At 45.3% G+C, this 14318-nt stretch overlaps 1 protein-coding gene across 1 annotated transcript in view; it reads left to right on the top strand.

The window, feature by feature from the left end:
• LOC310818856 (collagen alpha-1(XI) chain-like) overlaps window positions 1-14318 on the top strand; it is a gene marked incomplete at its 5' end in the record, with an annotated part of 64234 nt that overhangs the window by 39303 nt on the left and 10613 nt on the right. The window contains 16 exon segments of the mRNA XM_083689921.1: window positions 77-130; window positions 2559-2612; window positions 3344-3388; window positions 3585-3638; window positions 3862-3906; window positions 4024-4077; window positions 4386-4439; window positions 4658-4711; window positions 4862-4969; window positions 6054-6143; window positions 7605-7658; window positions 9026-9133; window positions 9769-9876; window positions 10489-10542; window positions 10828-10881; window positions 11893-12000. Coding sequence (XP_083546047.1) covers window positions 77-130; window positions 2559-2612; window positions 3344-3388; window positions 3585-3638; window positions 3862-3906; window positions 4024-4077; window positions 4386-4439; window positions 4658-4711; window positions 4862-4969; window positions 6054-6143; window positions 7605-7658; window positions 9026-9133; window positions 9769-9876; window positions 10489-10542; window positions 10828-10881; window positions 11893-12000 — 1098 coding nt within the window.

Here is a 14318-nt window from a genome sequence, read left to right as displayed (position 1 = left end):
TTTAATGCCTAGCACAGTGGCAAGAGACACAGAGAGAACTTTATGTGTTGGTTTTCTTTCTCATTGGTGTTTTTAGGGTAAACTTGGTGTCCCAGGATTACCTGGCTACCCAGGAAGACAAGGCCCTAAGGTAAGGGATCAAAGATATCTGTGTGTGTGTGTGTGTGTGTGTGTGTGTGTGTGTGTGTGTGTGTGTGTGTGTGTGTGTGTGTGTGTGTGTGTGTGTATTTTGCATGTATTTTCCTCCATTGCTGAACACCTCCCCCATCCACCACGCCCCTGATGTGAGGTCTCTGTACATCTGAGTCATCAGCTGTCCCAACGCCTTACCTCTGTCACGTCTAGAGGTGGTCTGATCCTGGTGCTGACCCTCGTGTGCAGGTCTGTCCAGAGGATGTGCTGTGACGGCTCTCGCTCCGTCAGCACAGGCAGTATGGCGAAGGGTCAGGTGCACAGTCATATGTCCACAATAGATACTGTAGGCAGGTTAGGCTTCGCTTTTTTTTTCGGGGAGGGGGGGGGGGGGGGAGGAGGGGAGGGGGGGAGGACTTTGTATGAGTGTCTCAGCCAGTTAGCAGAGAGAGAGAGAGACATACAGAGAGAGAGAGAGTGTGAGAGAGAGAGAGAGAGAGAGAGAGAGAGAGAGAGTGTGTGAGAGAGAGAGAGAGAGAGAGAGAGAGAGAGAGAGAGAGAGAGAGAGAGAGGGAAGGGAGAGAGGGAGGGGGAGAGAGAGAGACAGAGACATACAGAGAGACAGGAACAGAATGAGGGCAAAAGAAAATTCACTGACCACAGACCTGCCTCTGTGATGGTCAGAGAACAAGGGGGAGACGGTAACCGTGCAGAGTACCTTTCCTGGTCGTCTTTTCTCTAGTCTTAGTGATGGTCTGTTTCATTTGGCAGTTTGTTTGTATTATTTAAGGCTTGTTCCGTGTTATGTCCTGTTTTGTGGAATTATGTCTGGGGAATTGTTCATTTGATGTTTTTTTTTGTCAAATTAAATCTGAAAACATAAAAATAAAATCTTAATAAAAAGGTAATAATAAATAACACAGAGCAAGCACTCACTCTCGGCAATAGATAGTGTCACTATTATTTTATTTTTTTCAAAACAATGATATAACAGTGGTCAAACAAACAGAGTTTGACTTTCTTGACATGGCACAGTAACAATGTGTTCATGTCAACAGTATTAATCATATTAATAATACTATAATATTAATAATAATGTCAATATCATATCATGTTGAAAAGGGGGGTTGGGTTCAAGTCAAAGCTGAGGGAGAGAGTGAGAGCCTTGCTCCAAAGCCTCTCCTGACACATGGAGAGAGTGAACGCTCCCTTTGCTGTGTTTTGGCTGCCTCGCTCGGGCGGCCTCTGTTAACAGCTTTTCCCCCAATGTTAATTCCGGGAGCCATTTGCAATTTGCTTCGGCTGTCTTATCTCAGTGGCGCAAGTCAGCCTTGTCCGGGACCGGTATCTCCCCGCCATTCAGTTCACTATAACTGTTACCGCAGCAGCGTGAAAAACCAATTAAGCAGCACAGATCCTTCTCCCTGCTGTCTCCACTGTTTCTCTCACTGCCTCTGATGGAATTCAACACCACACCAAATTGTTTCTTTGCAAATGTATTTTTCTTGCAAATCATTCACACAGAGACAGACAGACACTCTCACAGACAGGCACACAGAGAGACACACAAATACAGTACGCAACAGTGTGACAGTTTGTCAAGTTTTTGCTGCACAACTGAAACACAACACCTTTTTCCAAATGTGTGAGACACTGGGTCCTGGCCACTACCTGCATGTAACCATTGTATATCTTTATTGAAGCATAGAACATCTAACTTTGTTGCTTTATCTCTACTTTCAATGCTGCTTAAAGGGAGACCATTGGTAAGCTGCTTCAGATTCTTTATCCAACAAGTGGCCATTGTCATTCTGCAGTGACTCTTTGCCAGGCTATTTGTTTGACTGGCCCCATAATCACCTTCAGAGGACGTCGCTAGGCTGTGATAGCACAACAGCTAAATTGCTGATGTGTATCAAATGGGAGTTGGTGTTTTTCATTCCGTTGTCTCTGTTTGATTTAGCCTCCTATAATTTATCTTCCTATTACGTTTCCTAACTGTGTGCTACTGTAACGAGCTAGCGTCTCCTGAGTTTACCTGTCAGGAGGCTTATTTGAAGTGGGTGAGAGGAGAATTCCTATGGGTAATCGCCCCCCCCCCCCCCCCAGGCACTGAATGGCAAAAAATCCCTGCTAACTTATCTTTAGATGAACTGAAGGATGCAATTGACAGACAGCTCTACACCATATTGCATATAAATGCCTGTAGCTACAGTCGCATACAGTAGCACAGCTCTGCTGAGTTTCCCAGGTTATTCACGGCCATTGAAGCGCTGAAGCCTTTTAACCTTGGCTTTAAAGTGTCCCAATTTCCCATGTGTCATGACTTATTCTCAGGGGGACCTTATTATATTGGAGAGAGCCTTACTGTACCGTCTTCTTCATCTCCACTCTTCCTCTTTCTAACCATCTTTATCTATTCACAGGGCTCCAATGGTTTCCCTGGGTTCCCCGGATCAAACGGAGAAAAGGGAGCCAGGGTAAGGCATTAAAATAATTCCATACTTTCCTTTGAGAGATTTGTATCTCTCACTACAGGATGGCAATTTGGCTGCAGTGTCTGAAGCATTACTGTCCGTAACCTACCGGAAGAATGATGTCATCAAAGCACAACATGAGAGGGAAATGAGTCATGGCATGGGGTATCCATAGTTACAGCAGGGGTTCTCAGGCTAGCATGCAGGGGTCGAGTAGAGAGGTGTTTGGTGAAGAGGAGGGAAGGAGGGGTGGAAGGGGAAGGCGGGGTGAGGATCGGCGAGACAAGCTGTTATCCTCCCTCGCAGACAGACAGTGAAATGTGTAGACACCTCAGGACCCACAACGCTAAAATTGACAGGTAGTTCAAACTGTCAAGTGCCTCTGGGTGACTACTTATGGTGATGATTTGATTATTTATTTCTCGAAAGATGTTCCGGATGATTCTTTTTCATCCAAGAGTCGAGTCCCAGTATACAGTGGTAATAGCTTTGATGTTTTCAGACTAAACTTCTAGGTGAAGAGAAAAGAGGAAAGAAGGTCTAATACTTTGCCAGAAATTTACTTTTTTTCCAGTTATGAATCATTGTAGTTCCAGATGGATTGATTGATTGATTGATTGATTGTGTGCTATATAAAGACATTGATTGATTGATTGATTGATTGTGTGCTATATAAAGACATTGATTGATTGATTGTGTGCTATATAAAGACATTGATTGTTATCGTTTTCCAGGGTCTTGCTGGCAAATCAGGCCCAAGAGGACAACGTGGCCCAACGGTAGGGGAATCATCCATCTGTGAAATCACTCACAAGCTTCTGCTTTTCCAAGTTTAGGCTTAAATAATTCTACTTTGCGCGTGTGTGTGTGTGTGTGTGTGTGTGTGTGTGTGTGTGTGTGTGTGTGTGTGTGTGTGTGTGTGTGTGTGTGTGTGTGTGTGTGTGTGTGTGTGCTTCTGTGTGGTTTTCTATCTAGGGTCCACGTGGTGGTCGTGGTGCCAGAGGCCCAACAGGGAAACCAGGTGCCAAGGTTAGTTCATGTTCCCAATGTTTGGAGCTGTGGAGGCTGTTGGAGGTATAAATCGGAGGATGGGCTCATTGTAATGCATGGAATGGAATGAGGAATTATATTGTTTAGTATTGTTTTTGTTGTAAAGCACTTTGAGACATTTGTCTATGTAAAAAGCGCTATACAAATATATTTGATTGATTGCTTCCTCTGTCTCTGATCTATTTCTCTGGTGTGTTTACAGGGTACATCAGGCAATGACGGACCTCCCGGTGGTCCTGGAGAGAGAGTGAGTGCTACAGTAGCTAAACATCTCTTACCTCTTTAAGGAGCTCAATAGAGGCGTGTGTGTGGATTATTCTTTTGGATTCCCAATGTTCACGTCTTCTTCTCCTTTTTACCTCAGGGACCTCAAGGGCCTCAGGGACCAGTGGGCTTCCCCGGACCTAAAGGACCCAATGTAAGTATGATTTTTATAATTCAAAATGACTCAGAACATGTTCAAGTTCAAGTTTGTCAAAAGACATTGTTGATTAAAGCACAACTTGATGCCTTAACATAATGAGGACCACTATAACGTGTACCTTCATATCCTTAATTTTGGACAGTTATGGTTCACGTTTACTACAACTATTATGAAAATATGATCAATTAAAAAATGAAGAGCTGGACAGTCCATTTTATCAGCCAGCTATAGTATACTCTGTAGTGCTCTACAGTATGTATGTGGCCATTATTGTCATTAGCATGCTATCTCTTCGTCTGTAGGGACCACCTGGGAAAGATGGACTGCCTGGCCACCCTGGACAGAGAGGAGAGACGGTAGGTGACTGTTGCTGTCATGAGTTAGGCAAGAGCTACCATCTGGACATTGATGATCACTCGTCACACAAATACAGGGGACAAAGAACAGAGAGCAGGAAAACAAATTCGATGACACTATCAAGGAACACTGCAAAAAAAATCGAATGGTTAGATTACTGTTACTGTTCATGTGTTACACTAAAAGTAATGTTCTCTGTATGTGCTCTCTTCTCCAGGGTTTCCAAGGAAAGACCGGACCCCCTGGACCTGGGGGTGTCGTAGGACCTCAGGTACGCATACACACTGAACGCAAACAGTTTATTAGGAAACTGACCTCATGCTCTGTGTTTTGTTATGATACGAGATCAGAGTTGCCTGATGCTCAGATTACAATATACTGTACCGACTGACTCTAAACCAGCCTCTGTTGTTCCTGACAGGGCCCTACTGGAGAGACAGGGCCCATTGGAGAGAGAGGACATCCAGGTTCCCCTGGTCCCCCTGGCGAGCAAGGTCTTCCTGGAGCTGCTGGGAAAGAGGGCGGAAAGGTAAAATCCCCCCCCCCCATATTCTGAGAGTGGTATTACCTGACCAAAGGTACGTGGGGAGAAAACTCACTCGAGCTGGTCGATCCTTTGTCTGTCCACACAACTACCGGTACAGGAATAAACAGCTACGATTGTCGTTGAAAATGTAATGGCACATTTAGCTACAGTGCATAGTATTCAGACCCTTTCACTTTTTCCACATTTTGTTATGTTACAGATTGATGAGGGAAAAAAAGGCTGAAAAAGTGAAGGGGTCTGAATACATTCCGAATGCACTGTAAGCGCCGACACTTGATAATCGGCATGCGCTGGGTCAACACAATGTACAGTGCAGCATGCGTTCAATTAATTTGAAATCTGGGCGCAGCTTGCGTTTCCACAAACCTCGGCTCACAACGCCACTTAGGAAACAGTTGGTTAGGAAGTGCAGTAGGAGTCCTCCATTGAATAACAATGGCTCGCCCAGCACAATGCCGCTCTTGCCCTTATCATATTAATGCCTCTTTATGATCGGTGTTATTATAGTAAGTAATTCATTCGATGGCAACATGTGGTGTTAAAAAAAACATTTTGCTGTACCTCTTAAAGTGACTGATTGAAGTGGAGACCCTACTGTGTTAGAGGAGGTGAAAGAGAGAGAATACAGAGAGAGAGAGAATATGGAGGCTGAAGGTGACTCCAAAGTCTATTTCAGCAAAGAAGAGCAAACAAAAGCTACTCCTCTTCACGGGATTGGCTCTGCCCAGCAATCTCACATGCATCCGGGAGTCATTTTGTCAAGTGAGATGGAAGCTCTCCAATAGTCCAATCAAACACTAGACACTATTACTTGAAGTCCCATTTGAATTTCAGCGTTTATTGAAAAACTTTCTAGAACTCAGAACGCCAATGACACATCTTGATTATTTTTAGAAATTGAAGACATACTGTAGAATAGGATGCCATGTGCTAATTATACATATACACATACAGTATTAAAATTAATACAATTTCACACACTTACTCAAGGTCATCCTTTATGTTTTTTTGTTTTGTTATCATCCTCTTTTTTTATCTCACGCTGTGTTTCTCTCTCACCTTTCAGGGTGACCCAGGTCCCATGGGCACATCTGGAAAGGTTGGCCCCGCCGGTCTAAGGGGCTTCGCAGGACAGAGAGGTCTTCCTGGGGCCTCGGTAAGTCCCTGCTCCCCCCCACACCACTTCCACACAAACACCCTGCAAAGTTAAACACTGCTCCCAACCTCCCTTACCAGTCTAACTACCTGCTGTTCAACCAAATGCTAGCTTTGGCACCGGGCCTCGTTGGAAGGCTGGAGGTCTCCACTGGGTTAGAGAGCAGAGAGGGTTAGAGGACAGACATGGTAACAAGGCCACCACATTGACATGCTTCACCATTATGTATCGCCTAATCACTGTTGCAATCAGGTGTAGCCTTAGTGATGGATTGTCATTGGAGATTGGGCAGAAAATGACTCGGATCACTTTTGAGAAAGAACAGTCACATCTAAAATGTTTTTGGAACAGTTATTGTTCACTTTTCAAGCCATGACCTTTAAATACCTGCAGCCTATAAACAACTAGGATGCATGGCTCTATACAGTATTGGCCTTGCTATGTGGTATTGTGCACCCAGACTCACTATAAAAGAGAAAAGTGTAGGTGATAGGTCACAGAGACAGTTTGGACCGGTCTGCTTCTCTGATTGTGGTTGAACCCTGTTTCATGGCTGGCCATTAAAGCACCGCACAACACCACCGAGACTTATTACCACTGTTATGTGTTTGCCCCATGAGTGGAAGGGGTTGACCTTCCTTAAACACACACACACACACACACACACGCACGCACACACACACACGCACACGCACACACACAGCTCCTCCTTCTCAGTCTTAGTAAGAGGCATAGGAGCAATATATGAGCCAATAAATAACTTTTTGTACCCAGCAAGTGGGATACTTCCAGGCTTCTAATACACTGTGGTAAAATGTGGAGCCGGAGAGATGAGGGCTCGGGGAAGGCTTTTGGCAGTTTAAGCACCCCTTGGCTCTGTCTGGGCTCTGTGTGTGCCTGTAAATTAGTCATTATAATGAAAGCCTTTACTGCCTCTGGCGAGCAGCATTTACCATATGCCATCTTTGCTTCTGGTGTTATGATTCATCGCCACCATCATAATGGAAGGGACTGAGAGAGGTGACAGGAACCAGGAGATAGATGAACTGCATGGAAGCATCTGGGCACCAGTCATTTGATTCACATTTAGGCAGTGTTTGATTGATAATGGTGAATAATTCAGGAAGTTGGTGGAAGACTAACACCCCGTGCTGCAACCTGTCTGTTATTTATAAGGTTATATGTATTCAACCACGCAACACACACTCATGTATGCATACTGTACAGCCACTCACACACACACACACACATTCATTCGCTCACTCATTCACTCTTTCTCTCTCTCTGTCACACACACACATACACGCACGCACACGCACACACACACACACACACACACACACACACAAACACACACAGAGTTTAGAGCCCATTTGACAGCTGTGATTACTGTGCCTTGATGGCATTGTGCAGGCTCGGCAGTGAACTTAATGTCAACCTCCTCTCCTCTTCTCGTTTCAGGGTCCTGGTGGCTTAAAGGGAGGAGAAGGTCCACAGGGTCCACCCGGCCCAATAGTAAGTATTCTGTTTCTATGGTTACCCTACCTTTTGTGCCACAGGAGCCGTATTGAAAACTATTTTTTTTTTCTTTCGGAGACCAGAGCAGCACATGGAAAAGCTCTGGAAGGGAACTTAAGCAGGTGGCGGGTCGATAATGATGGCTGATTATTCTTGATAGGCAGGGGGCACGATCTAGAGGCTTGGTCCATTAAAGGGGATGTATTCACTGTTTAAACCCATTATAGGGTACGCCGAAGCCCCCCACACCCCCCACCCACCCCTCTCACCCCCTGACACTTTATTCTGAAGGTTGTCATGTTCAGTTCTTAGAATTTTCTTTTTCATTTATGCTCTGCTGCACGTAAGCCATTCAGGGGTTCGTTTATGGCCCCCGAGCAAGGAGCAGCAAGGAGCAGCAAGGAGCAGCAAGGAGCAATTGAAAGTTTTCAAGTCCTAAAAGAAAGTAGCTGGATTCTCTTTGCATGTCACCCATCATCCCTGTAGTCACTGCCCACACACACCAATTTTCGCATACTTTGAGTCGGCGTTGTGCCTGCCGAGCAGAGGGTGTGTGTGTGTGTGCCGTATATAGCTAGATGCTTAGTCAGAGAGCCGAGAGAGAGGATGCGTGCGTGCGTGTGTCCGTGCGTCCGTGCGTGCGTGCGTGCGTGCGTGCGTGCGTGCGTGCGTTGTTTAGGCAGAGACCAGCTGACAGTTTCAGGCTGTGAGTCACAAAGGATGCCTGCCATTAGAAGAGCCGGGCCTCAGGCACCAGGTGGCCGCTCAGATGTGTCGCTAAATCACGTGTGTGTGTGTGTGTGTGTGTGTGTGTGTGTGTGTGTGTGTGTGTGTGTGTGTGTGTGTGTGTGTGTGCGTGCATGCGTGCCTGTGTGTGCGTGCATGCGTGCCTGTGTGTGTGTTGTTTTTCTTCTCCTTATGAGGTACAGTATGATATTTTTTTGGGCTGATCATGACTTTACAGCACTTACTATGGTCTTTTTGATCTTTTAGCAGTAGCTTATGTGCTCTAGCAAACCTAATTTTCTGCATCCTTATTGGATGATAATGCACCCGGCTTCAATTAGTACTGTATTTGTGAAAGCTCTTAGTTTTGCCTGAGTCAGCCACTGAATGCAGGTCTAGAGCATTTGAGTGCTGCCTATTTTGTGGTAAAACATTCAATAGCTAAGAGAATTCCTTAATGTACCACGTGTGACGAAGGCAGCGATGAAGTGTGGGTTTTGTTGGCTTCAAGGAGTCCAATTCGGTCCTTCTCGGAGCCTGGCTTTCAGATGGATGTAGTTCAAAATGAAAATAAACTAACACCTCAGGTGTTGTAAGAGTGACTCAGTTTGATGACGTCATGTGTGGTCATGTGATAGGGTTCTCCTGGCGAGCGCGGTGCTGCCGGTCCCGGTGGCCCTATCGGTCTGACTGGACGCAATGGCCCTCAGGGACCCCCTGGCCCAGCCGGAGAGAAGGGAGGCCCTGTGAGTACTCACACTATTTACCTGGAACACATCTGAGTGCTCACACACTTCACCTTAGTACACATCTACTGAGTACTCACACACTTCACTTTAGTACACATCTACTGAGTACTCACTAACTTCACCTTAGTACACATCTACTGAGTGCTCACACACTTCACCTTAGTACAGATCTACTGAGTACTCACACACTTCACCTTAGTACACATCTACTGAGTGCTCACACACTTCACCTTAGTACACATCTACTGAGTGCTCACACACTTCACCTCAGTACAGATCTACTGAGTACTCACACACTTCACCTTAGTACAGATCTACTGAGTGCTCACACACTTCACCTTAGTACAGATCTACTGAGTACTCACACACTTCACCTTAGTACAGATCTACTGAGTGCTCACACACTTCACCTTAGTACAGATCTACTGAGTACTCACTAACTTCACCTGATGTATGTGTATCTACTGAGTACTTAAACACTTCACCTAACTGCACATCTGTGCACTTAAACACTTCACCTAAGTACACATTTGAGTACACCCACACCTGACAAATAGAGGCATATTTGAGTAACCACGTATATTGTATAGGCTGGTTATTGACTGTCCTTATGTCCCATATGATCTGACCAGGGTGAGAAAGGTCCTTTGGGACCTGCTGGTCGTGACGGCATCCAAGGTCCAGTTGGTCTTCCTGGTCCTGCCGGCCCTCAGGGTCCACCTGGAGAGGACGGTGACAAGGTACCGTACAGAATATGTCATTACCGCAGAACTTGTAACACTCATCAAACCCAAACAAACATGCTCTCAGAGTATAGTGTGTAGTAGTATAGTGTAGTATGTAGTCGTATAGTGTGTAGTAGTATAGTGTAGTATGTAGTCGTATAGTGTGTATGCTGTAGTACACTGTCGTACACACAGTACACCAGATATACATCAATTCACCTACTGTACTGTACACACACGAGCAAACACAATGCACTAACACCGCAGTCATTAGTTAGCATATTATGTTAGCCCCAGGCAAACAAAGTGGATGTCTGTGGCTAATGCACTCCGCAATGAATTAGAATCTATGGAAGTTGTGGCATCAGACATTTCCGATCCCTGTCACGTCCGTATCACGTCACTGTGTCAATATGATGCCAATGGGAGGGCAGAGAGCCAAGTAATCAATTAATTGCAAACACCAACCCCCAAGGTCTTGGTTGGCCAATCAAATTAAAATCTCCTGAATAATATTTACCACCCAGTCGTGGCAAAGGTGACATTTGAAAATATCGGTCTTGACTTTACAAAACAGCGGAGAAAGAAGTTTGTAAGATTGGGTGACCTAAAGTGCCTGTGTTACAGGGAGAAGTTGGTGAACCCGGCCAGAAGGGAAGCAAAGCAGACAAGGGTGAACAAGTAAGTCTATATGTTTTCTTTCTTTCTGTGTTTCTCTTTGATGTGGTAAGATATAGTTTACTCTAAGACATGGTGAACTTAAATGACCTGAACCTGTTGGGGAATGTCCATTAAGAACCATACTAGTTACCACGGATACTACTATGACCACTGATACCTTTTCTATAATAGTATCTTATTCTATTAATATATTTTGTCAGAAGCTCTCTCCTCTCCCTCCACTCACAAGTAAGAGTACAGAACATCTGTTGTTGTGTTAATTGTGTCCCTCTTGTCTTGCTGTAGGGTCCTCCCGGTCCAATCGGTCTTCAGGGTGTGATCGGAAATCCTGGTCCAGCGGTAATTACTCCCTACCCTTTTGAAAGTTCTCCAAAACTCCTCTCTTTTTTTTCCCCCCAAACAACAGGAATAATATCCATTGATAAAACTCAGGACCACAATACTGCCACTACAATGCATTGCTCAGTATGACGGTGACATGACTGTGCTTTCCCCTGCACCTACATTCACACACACACACACACACACACACACACACACATACACACACACACACACACATACACACACACACTGGCTCATTGTAATGCATGGAAGAGAATGACGAATGGTATCAAACACACGTATTTGATACCATTCCTAATTGCATTCCATGCATTACAATGAGCCCCGTCCTCCGATTTCTCCCTCCACCGGCCTCCACTGCTCACACAGTACCTCAGCGTCCTCCTGCTCCTCTGTGGACTGTGCAGCCACGGCCAGAGAGCACTCACAACCAGAGAGCATTTTCATGGCTCAGTGCTGGAGGTTATCAGGACTGTAATAATACTCTAGTCTGCTCTAGCTAGCAGTACAGTATTCTATCATCTCCAGGGCTCTGTAGGGCCAATAACATGCCCAGTGATCACCCATCACTAGGGGTAGGTGGCCCGCCCCCCCCCCCCCCCCACCCCACCCCACCCCCCCACCCATCCATTTTCTCTTGAAGGCAACAAAAATGTCCCCAAGCACAACCCTAACCCCCCCCCCCCCCCCCCCCCAACCCCCCCCCCACCAAAGCTCTTCCAAGTGTTGGCAGGAGCCTGCCGTGCATTTGAACTGAAAGCGCCTGTTTGTCAGCACTTCAGTCTGCCTCCCCCACACTTCTCCTCAGCCCTGGTCCTCTGCTGCTCAAGAGCTTCTGTCAGCACATTTCACCTCCTCACTCTCTACATTGGCCCTATAGCTAAAATGCCCCACTAGGAGGAGTTTTGGGGCTGTTAGACTGATTCCTGTGGTCCAGTTGTTTTGGTACTGTACGTGTGTGTCACCTCTGACCTGTGTGATGTCACTGTGACCTCTCCCATACAGGGAAGTGACGGAGAGTCAGGACCCAGGGGTCAGCAGGGTATGTTTGGCCAGAAGGGAGACGAAGGATCCAGAGGTTTCCCAGGTCTACCAGGCCCCATCGGACTGCAGGTAAGAAGACTTCAGTATCTCATGCACAGACGAAAACACGAGCATGCACACACACATACACACACACACACATACACACACACACACACACACACACACACACACACACACACACACACACACAGCAACCTGAACATGTTGAAAGCACACAAGACATGCACGTTAGACTGATAGAATGATAGAATGAGTTCTCCTTTTCATACGGATGGCATACATTAACACCCCATAACGTAGAACATTTCATCTTCCCCAACTCCTTCAGACGAAAGAAAACGAAACAGAAAACATTCATGCCTTTTTATTGATGAAACCCTGCTTCTATTAAGACTTTGTGTAGCCTCTGGGCAAGTCATGTTTTTCTCCCTCAAGCTCCCCTTCCGTCGCTCCCCTAATGCACACACTGCTGAAAATCCATCACCGTCGCTCGCTGGCTTTTTTCCTGCACACTAATTGTAGGAAACCCGCCATTGGTTTCCAGTCATAGTTCATCATTATCATCCAGTCATTGCCGCCCTCGCGGCGTTCCCAGACCTAACTAAGAACACATCTGCCGCGGCGGCGCAGAGCTTGTTGTCAGAGTTATGTCCCGAGGCAACAGCAGCAGAGCTAGAGTCTGATTAAAGGTCCATGATAGGGAGATGTGAGGTACTTATTTCTAGAATGTATGAGCCGGTTTTGCATACGCTGTCAATCAACCACCCATGTGCCCTAACTAAGGTAATAATAATAAGGTGTATTTCCCCCCCCCCCGGTGTCGAGCACCCATACTGTATGGTTAGAGAACGTCAGTGTGTGATAACCTCACTCATCATAGTTTAGTATTCCATACTCAGGCATATTCTATTCCCTGTTTTATATCCCCATGACTAGAACGTCATATTAAAGAAGCACTTCAGAACGTCCCACTCCTGTACAGAGAGGGCTATTGGAAGTTTAGCCACTGAGCCGATATTGACAATGACAGTAAAATATCACTCTTTTAGTATTACTTTATGTCAATTATCCAAGGACTTAGTAAGGATGAAAGTAGAGCGAGGCCATGCTGGTCAATAGGGCCAGATAGCGTTGTCACTGTATTTAGCGCAATTGACTTTTAATTGGGAATAATGCATCCCATCTGTAACTATTTTAATTATGTTTGGCTAAGCTGCCCTTGGATAGATGGCACCAGCCACCATGAGCTCAGCTTTTCACTCTAATTATCTGTAGCATTAATGATTTTTGACTGAGGGGAAATTAATCGCTGTGATTTGAAAGCCCTACAAAGTTTGAAATGTGTTTGCTGTGGAATATTGGAATTCGAGCCAGTCGGGCAGGGCCATCTGATGAGGATGTTGAGGGATAGAGTAAATATCAGATTTGATTATACTTTGAATGTCTTTATATTTCATGTGTTGTACAGAAATTGTAGGGAAATGCCAACGCATAAGTAAACATTTATCGATTCGGCCTGAACTAATGGATTTTGTTGAAATGCCAAAAAGGATGTCTCAGAGTGTGTGTGTGTCTGTGTGTAGGTGTGTGTGTGCGTGAGTGTGTGTGGTGTGTGTGGTGTGTGTGTACTGTAGTTCACTTTAATCTTCACTCCATATATTCCTTTGTTACAGTCTCCGCAGTTGAATATCAAACACACAATATAAAAAAAACAGCTCCAAGTCAGTGTTTATGAAGTTTGCTTCATATCCGTACATTAATTTGACGTTTGATTTATGTACCCCCGCCCCCATACACCTATTTTACTCTGACAAGAGGTTTCAGTGACTGCGTTTTTATAAATTAGCCTAAGCAGACATCAATCAAACAAAACAGCCTAAAAGTGCTCCCACACTGTAGCAGAGCAATGACTGATATTCCTGTCACTCTACTTTTACACAAACTTATTATTAAAGATGAATTCCGCCCACCAATCGATTGAGCACTCCTGAATCGAATTTCCTTTATCAATAGAGTGCAGCTAAAAAACTAAATAACAATAATGATACAGATTGATATCAAATCAGCGAGTCAGCCAGACAGACCTCTCTTACTGTTTCACTGTCACTCAGGCTAGACAGAAACCCACCCATTGTCACAATAATATCGAAATGATATCCGCCATGCACAATTACAAATCACAAAACCAAATTGTCTGCTCCGGCTGTGATGCTTCCTTTATTTCCTGTTTCCTGTCGACAGTGAGGGATGGCGCTCACACCCTGTAATTAAGATAGCCTGATTATGCGCGGGGCCTCCTGTAGCCCCCTAATTACCAAGGTGTTCCTTTTGACTAATTGTGTGTTTACTCAGAAGGATTAGGGCGTGTTAATGTATTCTGCTCC

Source organism: Argentina silus (genome assembly GCF_951799395.1).
Source record: "Argentina silus genome assembly, chromosome: 18".
In the NCBI taxonomy this organism is placed as follows: domain Eukaryota; kingdom Metazoa; phylum Chordata; class Actinopteri; order Argentiniformes; family Argentinidae; genus Argentina; species Argentina silus.
The sequence above is the reverse complement of the archived record's forward strand: the minus strand, read 5'-3'. Positions and strand labels throughout refer to the sequence as shown.